Genomic DNA, 20179 nt, shown 5'->3' on the forward strand with positions numbered 1-20179 from the left:
CCGGTTATATGTATCCTTTTGTTGACTTTGGATCTATGTATCTCTTGTGTTTGTGTGGATCTATTGGATGTGTGATCAGAGATCATTCTTGAGTTCATGTGTTTCTCTTGATCTTCTCCCTTTCCCCCTCCAAGTGTGAAAAGATAGACCACTGCAGGTGTGCCCCGTATCAAGGGTCATGACACGCCACCATTTGTCTGAGACGCACTTGTGAGGATTAGTAAACCCTAACCTAAACTAATAACCGGAGCAAAGTCATCGGGATTCCCTCCCCCGCCGCGGCTGTCGGAGTAGCAGGCACTGGGGAGGTCAATCCACAGGCTCACCGGTGAAATTTGAATAGGAGAGTTTGCACTAGCCGCTTAGTGTTAGGAGAGAAAAATGAGAGGAGAGTTTTTACTAATTGAAGTTGGTACTACCCTATTTCAAAATAACTGAAGTTCGATCAGGTTTGCTTTACGTCAAACTTCATTGATTTTTTAACATGGTACAGACGCAAGCGCTCATATAAATGCGCATAAACTCACCCCTATGAATGCACAGACGCATACCCTACCCCTATGACCACCTCTGAGAGACTGAGTGCTCATATCATCTTGAGATTTAGGAAGACACCGTAGGCGCCTTGTTGTCGACGGGAACGTCTCCTCTCACTGAATGTGCATCAGCAGAAATCCTGGAAAAAAAATCAGGAATAACGCGAGCATCAGGACTTGAACCCTAGTGGGCTGGGGATACTACTATCCCTCTAATCATCCAACCACATGTTGGTTCGCAAACTTCATTGAATTTGACCAAGTTTATATAAAAGTATAGCCACATCTACAACACCAAATTTGCTTAATTAGCTTCATTACAAAATATATTTTGATATCATATATACTTGACACTGTAGATCTTAGCAGATTTTTCTGTAAATTTGGCCAAACTTTAACAAACTTAACTTGAAACAATCATTTTTTACGGGGAACGGGGGAATAGTTGTACATTAACTAGAAGTCCAGTTACATAGAAAGGAGAAAAAGAAACTGAAAACCTTACAACTACTCGCAGAAAATAGGACCTACAGTATGCACGTTGTCATGGATCAAAGAGACCACTATGTCCACATTGGCCTGTTGGAGAACGTTGCATGGGAAACAAAAAATTTCCTACGAACACGAAGACCTATCATGGTGATGTCCATCTACGAGAGGAGATTTGGATCTACGTACCCTTGTAGCTAGATCGCACAGCAGGAAGCGTTAAGAAATGAAGTTGATGTAGTGGAACATCCTCATGTCCCTCGATCCGCCGCGCGAACCGTCCCACGAACCGTCCCGCGATCCGTCCCACGATCCGCTCCAATCTAGTGCCGAACGGACGGCACCTCCGCGTTCAGCACACGTACAGCTCGACGATGATCTCGGCCTTCTTGATCCAGCAAGAAAGACGAAGAAGTAGATGAGTTCTCCGACAGCGTGACGGTGCTCCGGTGGTGGTGAAGGATCTACTCCTGTAGGGCTCCGCCCGAGCTCCGCAGAAATACGATCTAGAGGAAAAACTGTGGTGTTTGTGGTCGGGCTATCGTGGCAAAAGTTGTCTCAAATCAGCCCTAAAACACTAGTATATATAGGAAGAGGGGAGGGGAGGCTTTCCCTAAGGGCCAAGCCCCCAAGGTGCGCCGGCCAAGAGGAGGAGTAGGACTCCTACTCCAATCCTACTCAAAATAGGATTGGAAAGTGGAGTCCTTCTCTTCCTTCCCACCTTTCTTTTTTTTCCTTGGTTTTTTGCTTATGGCGCATAGGCCTTATTGGGATGTCCCACCAGCCCACTAAGGGCTGGTGCGCTACCCATAAGTCCTTTGGGCTTCCCCCAGGAGGGTTTCCCCCCTCCCGGTGAACTTCCGGAACCCATTTGTCACTCCCGGTACATTCCCGGTAATGCCCGAAAACTTTTCGGTAACCAAATAAGTCATCCTATATATCAATCTTCGTCTCTGGACCTTTCCGGAAACCTTCATGACGTCCATGATCTCATCCAGGACTCCGAACAACATTCGGTAACCACACATATAACTCAACTATACTAAAACATCACCGAACCTTAAGTGTGCAGACCCTGCGGGTTCGAGAACTATGTAGACCTAACACGAGGTAATCCTCGGTCAATATCCAATAGCGGGACCTGGATGCCCATATTGGATCCTACATATTCTCCGAATAACTTATCGGTTGAACCTTAGTGTCAAGGATTCATATAATCCCGTATGTCATTCCCTTTGTCCTTCGGTATGTTACTTGCCCGAGATTCGATCGTCGGTATCCGCATACCTATTTCAATCTCTTTACCGGCAAGTCTCTTTACTCGTTTCCGTAATACAAGATCCCGTGACTTACACTTAGTCACATTGCTTGCAAGGCTTGTGTGTGATGTTGTATTACCGAGTGGGCCCCGAGATACCTCTCCGTCACACGGAGTGAAAAATCCCAGTCTTGATCCATACTAACTCAACGGACACCTTGGGAGATACCTATAGAGCACCTTTATACTCACCCAGTTACGTTGTGACGTTTGATACACACAAGGCATTCCTCCGGTGCGAGTGAGTTATATGATCTCATGGTCATAGGAACAAATACTTGACACGCAGAAAACTATAGCAATAAAACGACACGATCAATATGCTACGTTCATAGTTTGGGTCTAGTCCATCACATGATTCTCCTAATGATGTGATCTAGTTATCAAGCAACAACACTTTGCACATAGCCAGAAAACCTTGACTATCCTTGATCAACTGGTTAGCCAACTAGAGGCTTGCTAGGGACATTGTTGTGTCTATGTATCCACACATGTATCTATGTTTTCATTCAATACAATTATAGCATGGATAATAAACGATTATGTTTAAACAAGAAATATAATAATAACTATTTATCATTGCCTCTAGGGCATATTTCCAACAGTCTCCCACTTGCACTAGAGTCAATAATCTAGTCCTCACATCGCCATGCGATTTACATTGTAATAAATCAAACACCCATACAGTTCTGGTGTTGATCATGTTTTGCCCGTGGAAGAGGTTTAGTCAGAGGGTGTGCTACATTCAGACCCGTGTGCACTTTGCAAATATTCACGTCCTCTCCTTCGACGTAGTCGCGGATGAGATTGAAGCGTCGTTTGATGTGTCTGGTCTTCTTGTGAAACCTTGTTCCTTTGCTAAGGCAATGGCACCAGTGTTGTCACATAACAGAGTCAATGGATCTAGTGCACTTGGCACAACTCCAAGATCTGTCATGAACTGCTTAATCCAGACACCCTCCTTTGCGGCCTTCGAGGCAGCCATGTACTCCGCTTCACATGTAGAATCTGCTACGACTCTTTGCTTGGAACCGCACCAGCTTACCGCACCCCCATTAAGAATAAATACGTATCCGCTTTGTGACTTAGAGTCATCTGGATCGGTGTCAAAACTTGCGTCGGTGTAACCTTTTACGGCGAGCTCTTTGTCACCTCCATACACGAGAAAGATTTCCTTAGTCCTTTTCAGGTACTTCAGAATATTCTTGACCGCTGTCCAGTGATCCACTCCTAGATTACTCTGAAACCTGCCTGCCATACTTATGGCCAAGCTGACATCTGGTCTAGTGCACATCATTGCATACATGATAGAACCTACGGCTGAAGCGTAGGGGACGGAACTCATTGTCTTTCTATCTTCCGCAGTTGTTGGGCACTGAGTCTTACTCAATTTTATACCTTCTAACACTGGCAAGAACCCTTTCTTGGACTGATCCATTTTGAACTTCTTCAAAACTTTATCAAGGTATGTGCTTTGTGAAAGTCCTATCAGGCGTTTTGATCTATCCCTATAGATCTTAATACCTAGAATGTAAGCAGCTTCTCCTAGGTCCTTCATAGAGAAACTTTTATGCTCTCCAAAAGCTCCACGTTGTTTCCAATCAGCAATATGTCATCCAGATATAATATTAGAAACGCCACAGAGCTCCCACTCACTTTCTTGTAAACACAAGATTCTCCAACCACTTGTATAAACCCAAATGCTTTGATCACCTGATCAAAACGCTTATTCCAACTCCGAGATGCTTGCACAATCCATAAATGGATTGCTGGAGCTTGCACACTTTGTTAGCATTCTCAGGATCGACAAAACCTTTGGGTTGCATCATATACAACTCTTCCTTAAGAAAATCGTTAAGGAACGCCGTTTTGACATCCATCTGCCAGATTTCATAATCGTAAAAGGCAACTATTGCTATCATGATTCATACAGACTTTAAGCATCGCTACCGGTGAGAAAGTCTCATCGTAGTCAATTCCTTGAACTTGTGAAAAACCCTTTGCCACAAGTCGAGCTTTATAAACAGTCACATTACCGTCTCCATCCGTCTTCTTCTTATAGATCCATTTGTTCTGAATAGCCTTGCGGCCTTCAGGTAGTACTTCTAAAGTCCACACTTTGTTCTCGTACATGGATCATATCTCGGACTTCATGGCCTCCAGCCATTTGTTGGAATCCAGGCCCACCATTGCTTCTTCATAATTCGCAGGTTCATTGTTGTCCCACAACATAATCGTTAAGACACGATTACCGTACCACTCGAGAGCAGTACGTGATCTTGTCGACCTGCGAGGTCCGACAGTAACTTGATCCGAAGTTTCATGATCATCATCATCAACTTGTTCCTCAACCGGCGCTGCAGCAACAGGGGTTTCCCCTTGCCCTATGCCACCATCAAGAGGAATTAGAGGTTCGACAACCTCATCAAGTTCTATCTTCCTCCCACTCAATTCTTTCGAGAGAAACTCCTTCTCAAGAAAAGCTCCATTTTTAGCAACAAACACTTTGCCCTCGGATTTGAGATAGAAGGTATACCAAACTGTCTCTTTTGGGTAACCTATGAAAACGCACCTTTCCGCTTTGGGTTCCAGCTTTTCAGGATGAAGCATTTTGACATAAGCATCACATCCCCAAACTTTAAGAAACGACAACTTTGGTCTTTTGCCATACCACAGTTCGTATGGCGTCGTCTCAACGGATTTTGATGGTGCCCTATTTAAAGTGAATGCAGTTGTGTCTAATGCATACCCCCAAAACGATAAAATGGCAAATCGGTAAGAGACATCATAGATCGCACCATCTCTAATAAAGTACGATTACGACGTTCGGACACACCATTACGCTGTGGTGTTCCAGGCGGTGTTAACTGTGAAACAATTCCACATTGTCTTAAGTGAGCACCAAACTCGAAACTCAGATATTCACACCCACGATCAGACCGTAGGAACTTGATCTTCTTGTTATGATGATTTTTGACTTCACTCTGAAATTGCTTGAACTTTTCAAACGTCTCAGATTTGTGCTTCATTAAGTAGACATAACCATATCTACTCAAATCGTCGGTGAAGGTGAGAAAATAACGATATCCGTCGCGCGCCTCTACACTCATCGGACCACACACATCGGTATGTATGATTTCCAACAAGTCACTTGCACGCTTCATTGTTCCGGAGAATGGAGTCTTAGTCATCTTGCCCATGAGGCATGGTTCGCACGTGTCAAGTGAATCAAAGTCAAGTGACTCCAAAAGTCCATCAGTATGGAGTTTCTTCATGCGCTTTACACCAATGTGACCTAAGCGGCAGTGCCATAAAAACATGGCGCTATCATTGTTAACTCTAACTCTTTTGGTCTCAATGTTATGTATATGTGTATTATCACTATCAAGATTCAATATGAACAATCCTCTCACATTGGGTGCATGACCATAAAAGATAATAATCATAGAAATAGATCAACCATTATTCTCTGACTTAAACGAGTAACCGTCTCGCAATAAACAAGATCCAGATATAATGTTCATGCTTAACGCAGTCACTAAATAATATTTATTTAAGTTCATAACTAATCTTGATGGTAAGTGAAGTGAAACTGTGCCGACGGCGATTGCATCAACCATGGAACCATTTCCCACGCGCATCGTCACTTCATCCTTCGCCAGCCTTCGCTTATTCCGCAGTTCCTGTTTCGAGTTGCAAATATGAGCAACAGAACCGGTATCGAATACCCAGGCACTACTACGAGAGCTGGTTAAGTACACATCAATAACATGTATATCGAATATACCTGATTTTTCCTTGGACGCCTTCTTATCAGCCAGATACTTGGGGCAGTTGCGCTTCCAGTGACCCATACCCTTGCAATAATAGCACTCCGTTTCAGGCTTAGGTCCAGTTTTGGGTTTCTTCGTCGGATTGGCAACAGGCTTGCCGCTCTTCTTGAATTACCCTTCTTTCCTTTGCCGTTTCTCTTGAAACTAGTGGTCTTATTCACCATCAACACTTGATGCTCTTTACGGAGTTCTGACTCTGCGACTTTCAGCATAGCGAAAAGCTCGCCGGGTGACTTGTTCATCCCTTGCATGTTATAGTTCAACACAAAGCTCTTATAGCTTGGTGGCAGTGATTGAAGAATTCTGTCAGTGATAGCCTCTTGCGGGTGTTCAATCCCCAGCTCAGCTAGACGGTTTTAGTACCCACACATTTTGAGCACATGTTCACTGACACACGAATTCTCCTCCATCTTGCAAGCATATAATTTATCGGAGGTCTCATACCTCTCGACCCGGGGGTTCTTCTGAAAGATAAACTTCAACTCCTGGAACATCTCATATGCTCCATGACGCTCAAAGTGACGTTGAAGTCCCGGCTCTAAGCCATACAAGACTACACATTGAACTACTGAGTAGTCCTCCTTGCGTGCTAACCAAGCGTTCTTAGCATCTTGGTCAGCCGCGGCGGGTGGTTCATCTCCTAGCGCAGCATTAAGGATATAATCCTTCTTCCCAGCTTGCAGGAGCAACTTAAGATTACGAGCCGAGTCTACAAAGTTGCTTCCATCATCTTTCAACTTAGCTTTCTCTAGGAACGTATTAAAATTCAGGCTAACTGTCGCGTGAGCCATTGATCAACAACACAAATATTTTCAAAGTGGACTTAGACTATGTTCAAGATAATTAGAGTTTAACTAATCAAATTACTTGCTAAACTCCCGCTCAAAAAGTACATCTCTCTAGTCATTTGAGTGGTACATGATCCAATTTTACTAGCTCAAGTCCGATCATCACGTGAGTTGAGGATAGTTTCAGTGGTAAGCATCCCTATGTTAATCATATCAACTATATGATTCATGCTCAACCTTTCGATATCATGTGTTCCGAGGCCATGTTTGCACATGCTAGGCTCGTCAAGCTTAACCCGAGTGTTCTGCGTGTGCAACTGTTTTGCACCCGTTGTATGTGAACGTTGAGTCTATCACACCCGATCATCATGTGGTGTCTCGAAACGACGAACTGTAACAACGGTGCACAGTCGGGGAGAACACAATTTCGTCTTGAAATTTAAGTGAGATATCACCTCATAATGCTACCGTCGTTCTAAGCAAAATAAGGTGCTTAAAAGGATTAACATCACATGCAATTCATAAGTGACATGATATGGCCATCATCATGTGTTTCTTGATCTCCATCACCAAAGCATCGGCACGATCTTCTTGTCACCGGCGCCACACCATGATCTCCATAATCATGATCTCCATCAACGTGTCGCCATCGGGGTTGTTGTGCTACTTATGCTATTACTACTAAAGCTACGTCCTAGCAATATAGTAAACGCATCTGCAAACACAAACGTTAGTTTAAATACAACCCTATGGTTCCTGCCGGTTGCCGTACCATCAACGTGCAAGTCGATATTAACTATTACAACATGATCATCTCATACATCCGATATATCACATCACGTCATTGGCCATATCATATCACAAGCATACCCTGCAAAAACAAGTTAGACGTCCTCTAATTGTTGCTGCAAGTTTTACGTGGCTGCTATGGGTATCTAGTAGATCGCATCTTACTTACGCAAAAACCACAACAGAGATGTGCAAATTGCTATTTAACCTCTCCAAGGACCGCCTCGGTCAAAACCAATTCAACTAAAGTTGAAGAAATCGACACCCGCCACTCATCTTTATGCAACGAGGTTGCATGTCGAGCGATGAAACGAGTCTTTCGTAAGCGTACGAATAATGTCGGTCCGGGCCGCTTCAATCCAACAATACCGCCGAATCGAGAAAAGACCAAGGAGGGCAGCAAATCGAACATCACCGTCCACAAAACCCTTTGTGTTCTACTCGAGATTACATCTACGCATGAACCTAGCTCAGGATGCCACTGTTGGAGAACGTTGCATGGGAAACAAAAAATTTCCTACGCACACGAAGACCTATCATGGTGATGTCCATCTACGAGACGAGATTTAGATCTACGTACCCTTGTAGATCGCACAGCAGGAAGCGTTAAGAAACGTGGTTGATGTAGTGGAACGTCCTCACGTCCCTCGATCCGCCCCGCGAATCGTCCCACGAACCGTCCCGTGATCCGTCCCACGATCCGCTCCGATCTAGTGCCGAACGGACGGCACCTCCACGTACAGCTCGACGATGATCTCGGCCTTCTTGATCCAGCAAGCAGGACGGAGAATTATATGAGTTCTCCGACATCGTGACAGCACTCCGGTGGGGTGAAGGATCTACTCTTGCAGGGCTTCTCCCGAGCTCCACAGAAATACGATCTAGAGGAAAAACCGTGGTGTTTGTGGTCGGGCTGCCGTGGCAAAAGTTGTCTCAAATCAGCCCTAAAACACCAGTATATATAGGAGGAGGGGAGGGGAGGCTTGCCTTGAGGGCCAAGCCCCCAAGGTGCGCCAGCCCAATCCTACTCAAAATAGGATTGGAAAGTGGAGTCCTTCTCTTCCTTCCCACCTTTTTTTTTTCTTTCTTTGGTTTTTTTCTTATGGCGCATAGGCCTTATTGGGCTGTCCCACCAGCCCACTAAGGGCTGGTGCGACACCCATAAGTCCTTTGGGCTTCCCCGGGAGGGTTGCCCCCCTCCCGGTGAACTTCCGGAACCCATTCGCCACTCCCGGTACATTCCCGGTAATGCCCGAAAACTTTCCGGTAACCAAATGAAGTCATCCTATATATCAATCTTCCTCTCCCGACCATTCCGGAAACCTTCATGACGTCTGTAATCTCATCCGGGACTCCTAACAACATTCGGTAACCACACATATAACTCAACTATACTAAAACATCGCCGAACCTTAAGTGTGCAGACCCTGCGGGTTCGAGAACTATGTAGACATGACCTGAGATAATCCTCGGTCAATATCCAATAGAGGGACTTGGATGCCCATATTGGATCCTACATATTATCCGAATAACTTATCGGTTGAACCTCAGTGTCAAGGATTCATATAATCCCGTAAGTCATTCCTTTTGTCCTTCGGTATGTTACTTTCCGAGATTCGATTGTCGGTATCCGCATACCTATTTCAATCTCGTTACCGGCAAGTCTCTTTACTCGTTTCCGTAATACAAGATCCCGTGACTTACACTTAGTCACATTGCTTGCAAGGCTTGTGTGTGATGTTGTATTACCGAGTGGGCCCCGAGATACCTCTCCATCATACGGAGTGACAAGTCCCAGTCTTGATCCATAGTAACTCAACGGACACCTTCGGAGATACCTGTAGAGCATCTTTATAGTCACCCAGTTACGTTATGACGTTTGATACACACAAGGCATTTCTCCGATGCGAGTGAGTTATATGATCTCATGGTCATAGGAACAAATACTTGACACGCAGAAAACTATAGCAATAAAACGACACGATCAATATGCTACGTTCATAGTTTGGGTCTAGTCCATCACATGATTCTCCTAATGATGTGATCCAGTTATCAAGCAACAACACTTTGCACATAGCCAGAAAACCTTGACTATCCTTGATCAACTGGCTAGCCAACTAGGGACATTGCTGTGTCTATGTATCCACACATGTATCTATGTTTTCATTCAATACAATTATAGCATGGATAATAAACGATTATCTTTAAACAGGAAATATAATAATAACTATTTATCATTGCCTCTAGGGCATATTTCCAACATGGCCTTCATCCCCTCGAAAATCCTATTGTTCCTCTCCTTCCAGAAATGCGAAACTGCGTACACATCCATTGTGACTTTCACTTTCTCTTCTTTGTTCTTGATATTCCTAGAGAAATTTCTCCACGAACCAGCAAGAGAAGGAGAGTATAATACAACATTGGAGCTTGAGGGGTGCGAGGAGTTGAAGGAGAACCAAACTTCCTTGGCGAAAGGGCACTTTAGCAGTAGGTGATTAACTGATTCCTCCTCTTGGTCGCAGAGGTAGCAGAGACCATCATGAGGCCAGCCGCGCACGGCCAGGCGATCGGATGTCCACACTCTGTTTTGCAGAATCAACCAAAGGTAAAATTTAATCTTGCCGTCCGCTTTGACATCCCAAACCTTCTGCAGCCGAGGGTTCATGATCCGACCGTAGAATTGAGCATCATACACAAATCGGGCAGAGTATACAGAGTTTGCAGTAAGGGTCCAAGATATCTTGTCCTCAAACTAGGCAAGCATAGTCGATTGGGGTTTAGCCCAGATGGTGATTAGTTGATCGAGTTGCAATTCTGTTGATAATCAACTCTTCCATAGAACGTGTTAGTCCTAAAACGTGATCTATGAAGACATGAAAGGCATGTTCGGCAACAGGTTACTCCCACGACTCCGCTTCGCTCAACCTGAAAATAAGGAGCGGTATAACAGCTCCTCCTGAAAAATGAACTGGGCACCGCTCTGCTCCACCGCGAAGTTGGGAGCCTTCCACAACATGCATATTGCCAAGTTTAGGTACTGCAGTCAAGTGCGTGCGTGCTCAAGTTAGTTGTGAGAGCGCAGAAAATGTAGGTTAAACTGAGCACCAGAGTAGTTGTAGAGACTATCTATTTTAGTAACCCCGCAGCAAGCGCAGAGTTGGACCAGCCTAGCTACCTAATTACCAGCATGGCACAACCAACGTAACCGACCATGCAGAGGCACGGCACAGCTCGGCCGTGAAACCTCCCGAGTCAAACCTATATTTAGGAATAGGTTCCATGCACTGTTGACCAGCCAGGATACATGGATCTGCTTCACCACAACAACAGAGCAGGATTACCAAAAAAAAAATCATTACTTACATACTTACCATATGATTGTGACTAGGGGTAATTAATTAACTGATGTTGCATCCGCATCCGCGCCCGGACTTAACCCGAAAGTGAGAAACGACTCTACGTGTAACCCGCGGGGGCTGGCTGGGTCGGGCCGACACGGACGTGGATCCGGTCAAGGCCGGGGAGCGGACGGCCAGGGGCGCCTCCACGCGCGCCATCCGACGGCCCGCGCGCCCCCATATCCTCCGCCGCCGCGTGCTTTATTTAGCCACCTCCCTCTCCCCCCTGCCGCGAGCTCCTGCTACTGCTCCTCCTTCCTCCCTCCCTCCTCCACCCTCCCTCTCCTCGCCTCGCCTCCAGATTATCATCTCCGTCGGAGGCGACCGGGCACGCGCGAGCGAGCGCGGAGAGGTTTGGTTTCGGGGTGACCATGCAGGCGGCGACGGTGGCAGCGGCGGCGAACGGCGGGGGCGAGGTGCAGAAGCAGCAGCAGCAGGTGGGGGCGGCGCCGCTCCCGGCGGTGGCGGCGCTGGCGCCGCAGCCCCATTGGGTGGCCATGCCGTTCGCGCCGCCGGGCGCCGCGGCCATGGTGGTGCCGCACCAGATGGCGCCGGCGCCGCCCCACCAGTTCGCGCCGCACTTCGTGCCGTTCCACGCCGTCGCGCCGCCGCCCCCGCCGCTGCAGCCGCGCGTCGGCGTCGCCATGGGCTCCCCCGCCCCCGCCGCGCAGCCCGGCCAGGAGGAGAACAAGACCATCTGGGTCGGCGACCTCCATTACTGGATGGACGAGAACTACCTCCACACCTGCTTCGGCTACACCGGCGAGGTGAGCAGAGCACGCCCCGCCTCCCTCCCCTTCCCTTCCGCCCCCTCCCCACGACCCCAGATCTCACGCCGCCCCCGAGCCAGAGCTGCCAAAAAGAGACACACACCGTCTCCCTTTCGCATACCCCACTGACTAGGAACCCTTTCCATGGATGTGACAAGCCCGTCAGATATACTCACCACTAAATGCGCGGTTAAATTCCACGAAAAATGGCATCTTGACGCGGCAGGCGGCGACAGGTTCCCCGAAGCGCGATTCGTCTCTCGAGTCACGCGAGGTCGGAGAGAGAGAGAGAATGGCGGATCTTAAGAAAGACCGGGCAGAGCCTATAGCTAGCTGCAGGCAGAGGCAGGCCTGCGGTGCGCAGCGCAGGATGCAGGAGTACAAATGATTGGGTCACTGTGCGTGCGGAAAGAGGAAACGGGCGAGCAACCGCTGGGCAACCAGGGAGGGCGTGGATCTGCGGCCTGGAACTGGAAACTCGCAGTCCCCTAGATTGGCTGAGGCAAGCCAAGATGCCCACCCTTTCCTGTGCTGGTCATGGGTTGGGATACGCTGCTAGCTCTTGGTCTGATGTGCCAGCTTGCCTACCTCGTAACGGCAGGATTCCTGGCGCACCATAGCCGTACATCTGTTTCGTCCCTCATTGGTCCGTTTCTAGCCTGGCAGTGCTGGGGATTGGGGTGCTTCTTCTGTCTAGAAACTAGCCGATCTACTACTACTGCTTGGCAGAAGAGGAGAACATTTACATTAATTTTCTCGAACTACGTTCAAAACCAGTTAGGGCTTTACACTTCAGGAGAAGTGAGCTTTGATTATGCAACTATTCTGATTTTAAAAAAAGAGGGTTTTTGCTTGAATGGAAGTAGCACCTTCTGCTATTCCCTTTTTTGTGTACGCCAACATAGTAAAAATGTCATCAAGCTGAGCTTACAAATGATCCTTTATATGTTCCAGCTTCATGTATCGTCTATCTTCGCTGCACTTCCATTTCCACTAACATGGTCACCTACAGGACAATGGAGAAAGACTTGGTGAAACATGGGGTTTACATATGGACAAAAAAGCTTATCGTTTTTACCACCCTTAAACAATACAATACTTTTTACTGGGCTGTTTCACCAGCCATTGTCTTGACAACTGGAATTTCGAACTGTCCAGTTTTTAGCACTTCCGTTTCCACTAACATTGTCACCTCCAGGACAACTGGAATTTTGAATTTTGAACTGTTTCACCAGCCAGTTGCAGAATATATATGTGTGGTGACTGCATTGCAACGTGTCTTCTTACGCAATTTACAATTCTTATTATCCAAGCTCAAACTCGTACTAATATGTATATGAATATGATGTAGGTTGTCGCGATCAAGGTTATTCGTAATAAGCAAACCGGACAGTCAGAAGGATATGGATTTGTAGAGTTCTACAGTCATGCTGCAGCTGAAAAAGTACTTGATGGTTTTGCTGGGCATATAATGCCAAATACTGACCAGCCTTTTAGGATAAACTGGGCATCATTTAGCATGGGTGATAGGCGTTCAGACATTGCTTCAGATCATTCCATATTTGTAGGCGATCTTGCCTCTGATGTCAATGATACTGCATTGCTAGAGACTTTCTCCAGCAGGTACTCCTCTGTCAAAGGTGCAAAAGTTGTTATTGATGCTAACACTGGTAGATCAAAGGGCTATGGCTTTGTGCGTTTTGGAGATGATAGTGAGAAGACAAACGCCATGACCGAGATGAACGGAGTGTATTGCTCAACTAGGCCCATGAGGATTGGCCCTGCAACTCCCAGAAAATCTTCAGGTTAGTTAAAAAGTTTCTCAGTCCCTATATGCTCTGAATTCATTGTTGGCCCAACTCAATGGAGGTTCCTTGATTTGGTTATGTTCTTTCACTATTAATTATAGTCTGAAACTATATCCACCTGACCCTCTGCCTATATGCAAATATATGAGTCTGGTTGTTGTATTACTTATGGGGAAATTCAAATTATTTTAAAACGTGGTTAAAGTTGGAAGTTCCCTCCCTTAACTGTTCCATATTTAGGTGGCAATGAGACCAGTGATTATGATTTTAACCATTTGTAGAAGTTCCAGTTTCCAAGTGGGACTACTTTTAGTTAATTCCCTGCTCTTTAGCATCTCTTTGCCACTTTAACTTGAAATTTTCACTTGTACTCTGTCACACATCTGGACTTGTTTACATTCTGAATTTGTTTGGGAGGGAGATTCGTTCAATATATAGTTCACACTTGACACTGTCCATGTACAAAACTGTTTCTGCTCTGCATTCATGCTTTGCTGTTATTATGCACTATACCTTTTTAGAAATGGGTTTGTATTGGTGATAATGACATATGTTCATATTCCAGAGAATATTATTGATTGGTCAAATAAAATCTGAGAACTTGTGAATTGCTTATTAACATTGTTCTTTTGGATAAAAAATTCTACAGGAATCATTTAATGTTGTTTGCATATCTGTGACTGTTTATCTCTGTTTCCTGAAAAAATGTTGGTTTAGGTACTTCTGGGTCTACTGGTTCATCCGCTCGATCAGACGGAGATTTGACAAACACAACTGTGAGTACAGATGGATTGGCTGTAACTTATGCAATATACATTGTTATAGCTTTTCTTTTATCATCGTTATTTTATTGTCCATAGGTATTTGTCGGTGGGCTTGACCCAAATGTTAGTGAAGATGATCTGAAGCAAACCTTCTCCCAGTATGGTGAGATTTCCTCTGTGAAGATTCCAGTTGGGAAACAGTGCGGGTTCGTGCAGTTTCTTCAGAGGTATGGATTATTGGCCATGCACTTCTATACTTTTCAGTTTGTCCTCACATACAATTTTCGTTTCGTTAAATTGCATCTGTCACCATGATGGAGTTTGATCGATTAATGCTGTCAACGTTTTCCCCTTTCACAGAAAGAATGCAGAAGATGCATTGCAAGGGCTAAACGGGAGCACCATCGGGAAACAGACCGTGCGCCTTTCATGGGGTCGCAATCCAGCAAACAAGCAGGTACTATCATGGGCTCTTCTTGTCATACCACCACCCACCCCCACCCCCACCCCCACCCCCACCCCAACCCCAACAGTAAAGATTGTGCAGCCAACATAACTCAGGAACCTGACTTTACTGCACCTCTTCTTTGCAGTTGAGGAGTGACAATGGCAACCAGTGGAACAACGGGATGTACTACGCGCCCTCGCCGTTCTACAACGGGTACGGCTACCCCGCGGCACCGTTCCCTGACCCGGGCATGTATGCCGCCGCCTATGGTGCGTACCCGCTCTACGGGAACCAGCAACAGGTCAGCTGAAGATAGGAGGTTCACTTCACACGCCCATCGCTCGACAACAATCCGAGGCGCGCACGCATGCAGTAGCTGTAGCTCTTGCTAGGGAAAGAAGGTAGACGACGACGGTTTCTTAGGTGAGCTAGATGTAGTGACTGGTCATGTAAAGTACATTACTATTATTACGAAGAAACTAGCACCACTGAGGCACCTACAATGACTCGATCGCCATGGTCGTCTAGCTGGATTGTTCTAGGGAAAAAAAGAAGTTTTGGCCTAGAGCTGCAATATTAATTAAGGTAGAACAATAATCTATTCAATACCTCTCTGCGCGCTTTCTGATCCATTTGGCTTTTGGTGTTTGATTTTCGAACTGATGTTGAGCTGATCAAGTAGGGATAGCTGCTAGGCCCGAGCATTACTAATTGCAGCCGCAGCTGAAATTGAGCTGAGTTTAAGCGAGCTTCACTTTACTCAACTCAAGCTTATGTGAAAACTGAGTGATCTCAATTTCAGTCGGGTTGGCTGTGACATGGATGCGGTGACAAGTGGCAACAATGTACTCATAGGGAAATTAAGGAGTGCATACGAGAGATTCGGTTACAATCAGCCAAAAAGGTACTAACTATGACGAGATTCCAACCAACAATCTGAAACTGGAAGAGAGGTGGCATGTTTAGCACAAAGATCAGCTGAATTATTAACTTCTCTTGTGACATGCTGAACTGAAAACAAAGCAAAACTCGAGGATCTTTCCTTGATTTCATCGAAGATAGGCATCACAATTGATTAGGGACTGTGATGCGAATTCCAGAGGTTCGCTACCTCCAAGCAGTCCACCTCCATTAGCACGTGCGAGAAGCCCCTCAGCTGGGCAAATAGCACTCCTCGCAATGCAAGGGTTTCGGCAATGAAGGGGTCTGTTACACGGGGTATTACATCTACTATATGTTATTTGTGTTAATAGCCTGGCAGGTGCATGTTATACTGTATTTTGAAATAATGAGAACCCATGCCTCCCTTCCATCCAACAAAGAAGGCATCAAACATTTGGTGACTGTTTTCATAACAAATTGTTGATAAGACAAGAGTGAAAAATAGCAATGAATGTTACAGTCTTATCGACATCTGAGCTGGAGCTAACATTTTTTGGGGCGCCACCCGTATCAGAGCGATAGGTGGCCATTCTTTTTTTTAGGGGAGATATGTGTCGTTCATGTGTTCTAGAGAAGTCCTAATGTACCACCATCAAAAGAATAAAAGGCCTAATGTACCACCATTTTCATCTCCTTACCACCTTCATAGAGCTTTCCTTGTGTTTGGCCCTTCTGTCATATTACCCACTTATCAATCTAAGAGTAGATACTCCTATTGTTGGAAATATACCCTAGAGATAATAATAAAAAAGTTATTATTATATTCCCTTGTTTATGACAATCGTCTATTATCCATGTAATAATTGTATTGATTGGAAAGTCAAATACATGTGTGGATAGATAGACAACACAGTGTCCCTAGTAAGCCTCAACTGGACTAGCTCGTTGATCAAAGATGGTTAAGGTTTCCTAGCCATAGACATGAGTTGTCATTTGATAACGGGATCACATCATTAGGAGAATCATGTGATGGACAAGACCAAAACCGTAAGCATAACATTTGATCGTATCACTACGTTTATTGCTATTGTTTTATGCAGGTCAATGTATATGTTTCTAAGACCATGAGATCATGCAACTCCCTCACACCGGAGGAATGCCATGTGTGTATCAAACGTCACAACGTAACTGGGTGATTATAAAGATGCTCTACAGTTATCTCCGAGGGTGTTTGTTGGGTTGGCATGGATCGAGACTGGGATCTGTCACTCCGTATGATGGAGAGGTATCTCTCGACCCACTCGGTAATACATCATCACAAGAATCTTGCAAGCAATGTGACTAAATAGTTAGTCATGGGATCTTGTATTACGGAACATGTAAAGAGACTTGCCGGTAACGAGATCGAATCTTGGGCAAGTAACATACCGATGGACAAAGGGAACTGCATACGAGATTGACTGAATCCTTGACATCGTGGTTCGACCGATATAGATGGAACCAATATGGGAATCTAGGTCCCGCTATTGGTTATTGATCGTAGATGTGTCTTGGTCATGTCTGCATAGTTCTCGAACCTACACGGTCCGCACACTTAATGTTCGATGGCGATTAGTATTTTGAGTTATTACGTTGGTGACCGAAGGTTGTTCGGAGTCCCGGATGAGATCTTGGACATGACGAGGAGCTTCAAAATGGTCCGGAGGTAAAGATTGATATACGAGAAGTTGGTATTCGAGTTCCGAAAGAGTTTCGGAAAGTTACCGGTTTAGTGAGAGGTGGGTCCACCTGCCCCGGAGGGCCCCATGGGTGGTGAGAGGTGGCGCACCAACCCCTGGTGGGCTGTCCTCCCCTCCCACATAAGGCCCATGCGGATAAGGGGCTGGACTGGCCCATTGGTAGTCGCCGCCCCTCTTTCCTTGAAGGCCAAGGCTCCTCTTGGCCGCCGCCCCACCCTAGGGAAACCCTAGAGCGCCGACCTCCTCCTTCCTTCCCCTTATATATACTAGAGGAGATGGAGGGCACCCGCACCATAAGCCATGTCGTAGACCTCCTCTCTCTCTCTCATAGTACTTCTCCACTGTCACGATCACAATAGTGCTTGGCGAAGCCCTACCGAGATCGCACCACCACCACCGCCACCATGCCGTCGTGCTGCCGAAGAACTCAGCTACTACTTCACCTTTGCTCGCTGGATTGAGGTGGTGAAAGCGTCATCGAGTTGTACGTGTGCTGAACGCGGAGGTGTCGTCCGTTCGGCGCTTGATCGGGACGGATCATGATTGGATCTTGATTGGATCGTGAATCGATTCGACTACATCAACTGCATTTCTTAATGCTTCCACTTAGCGATCTACAAGGGTATGTAGATGCAATCCCCTCTCGTAGTTGTTCATCTCCATAGATAGATCTTGGGTGCGCGTAGGAAATTTTTTGTTTCCCATGCAACGTTCCCCAACAGTGGCATCATGAGCTAGGTCTATGCATAGATAACATTCACGAGTAGAACACAGAGTGTTTGTGGGCATTGATTTTTAGATTGCTTACTTCCTTTGTCTTATTTTGATTCAGCGGTATTGTGAGATGAACCGGCCCGGACCAACCTTACTCGTCCACATACGAGAGACCGGTTTCATAAAGATGGCTCGCGGGTGTCTGTCTCCCCCACTTCAGTTGATATGGATTCAAGAGAGGCGGTCCTTGTAGAAGGTCAAATAGCTACTTCAATATCACCACTTTGGCTTTGCGTAGGTAAGAATGGTTCTTGCTAGTTTCCCATAGTAGCCACGTAAAACTTGCAACAACAAAGTAGAGGACGTCTAACTTGTTTTTGCAGGGCATGTTATGATGTGATATGGCCAAAGACATGATGTGATATATGTGATGTGTGAGATGATAATGTTTTGTATAGATTATCATGACTTGCATGTCAATGAGTACGACAACCGACAGGAGCCATAGGGTTGTCTTTAATTTATTTGTGCCATTTTTTGCTTTACTTCATCGCTATGAGTTAGCAATAGTCGTAGAAGCGATAGTTGGCGTGACAACCACTTGGCGACACGATGATGCAGATCGTGATGATGGAGAGCATGGTGTCATGCCGGTGACGATGGAGATCATGTCGGTGCTTTGGAGATGGAGATCAAAAGCACAAGATGATGATGGCAATATCATGTCACTTATATGATTTGCATGTCATGTTAATCATTTTATGCATTTTATTTTGCTTAGGACGATGGTAGCATTATAAGATGACCCTCCACTAAAATTTCAACATAAAATTGTGTTCTCCACAAGTGTGCACCGTTGCGAAGGTTCGTCGTTCCGAAGCACCTCGTGATGATCGGGTGTGACAGACTCTACGTTCGCATACAACGGGTGTAAGCTAGTTTTGCACATGCAGAACACTTGTGTTAAACTTGACGAGCCTAGCATGTACATACATGGCCTCAGAACACAAGATACTGAAATGTTGAACAAGATTCATATAGTAGATATGATCAACATGGAGATGTTCACCATTAAAACCACCTCATCTCACGTGATGATCAGACTTGGGTTGGTGGATTTAAATCATGTTACACTTGGACAACCTGAGGGATTTTGATTTGAGTGGGAGTTCTTAAGTAACATAATTAATTGAACTCATTATCATGAACATGGTCTGAGTTGTCTTCGCAAATTATGTTGTAGATCGATGGCTCGCGTAGTAGCTCCCCTATATTTTAATGTGTTCCTAGAGAAAGCTAAGCTGAAAGATGATGGAAGTAACTTTGCGGACCGGGTCTGTAATCTGAGGATTATCCTCACGACTCGGCAAAAGTCTTATGTCCTTGATGCGCAGCTTGGAGCGCTACCCCCTCTAGTGTCGCATGTGGATGTTGTGAACGTCTGGCAGGTGCGTGCTGATGACTACTCGATAGTTCAGTGTGCCATGTTGTACGGCTTAAAATAGGGACTTCAAAGGCATTTTGAATGTCATGGAGCATATGAGATGTTACAGGTGTTGAATTTTGTTTTTCAAGCAAATGCCCCGATCGAGAGGTATGAGACCTCTGATAAATTCTTTGCCTGCGAGATGGAGGGAATAGTTCTGTTAGTGAGCACATACTCAAAATGTCTGGGTACTACATTCATTTGACTCAGTTGGGAGTTGTACTTCCGCCCGAGACGGTCACTAACAGAGTTCTCCAGTCACTGCCACCTAGTTACAAGAGCTTCTTGATGAACTATAATATGCAAGGGATGAACAAGTCCTTCTCCGATTTATTCGTGATGCTCAAAGTGGCTGAAGTAGAAATCAAGAAGGAGAATCAAGTGTTGATGGTGAATAAAACCACTAGTTTCAAGAAG

The 20179-nt window shown here is 45.6% G+C and overlaps 1 protein-coding gene across 1 annotated transcript; it reads left to right on the top strand.

The window, feature by feature from the left end:
* Positions 1-11372: 11372 nt before the first annotated feature.
* Positions 11373-15549, top strand: LOC123398803 (polyadenylate-binding protein RBP47-like). Its single transcript, XM_045093257.1, has 6 exons — positions 11373-11918; positions 13273-13726; positions 14447-14505; positions 14590-14720; positions 14854-14950; positions 15087-15549. Exons 1-6 carry the CDS (start codon positions 11523-11525, stop codon positions 15249-15251), a joined length of 1302 nt encoding a protein of 433 aa, XP_044949192.1. The 5' UTR covers positions 11373-11522; the 3' UTR covers positions 15252-15549.
* Positions 15550-20179: the final 4630 nt, after the last annotated feature.

This window comes from Hordeum vulgare, chromosome 5H, assembly GCF_904849725.1.
Source record: "Hordeum vulgare subsp. vulgare chromosome 5H, MorexV3_pseudomolecules_assembly, whole genome shotgun sequence".
NCBI lineage: Eukaryota > Viridiplantae > Streptophyta > Magnoliopsida > Poales > Poaceae > Hordeum > Hordeum vulgare.

Excerpts from the sequence above, each read along its gene's own strand:
- LOC123398803 (XM_045093257.1), top strand. The coding sequence starts at position 11,523 with ATGCAGGCGGCGACGGTGGCAGCGGCGGCGAACGGCGGGGGCGAGGTG. Across the intron at positions 14,506-14,589 it reads GAGATTTGACAAACACAACT|GTATTTGTCGGTGGGCTTGA; the intron begins GTGAGTACAGAT and ends TATTGTCCATAG. Across the intron at positions 14,951-15,086 it reads GCAATCCAGCAAACAAGCAG|TTGAGGAGTGACAATGGCAA; the intron begins GTACTATCATGG and ends TCTTCTTTGCAG.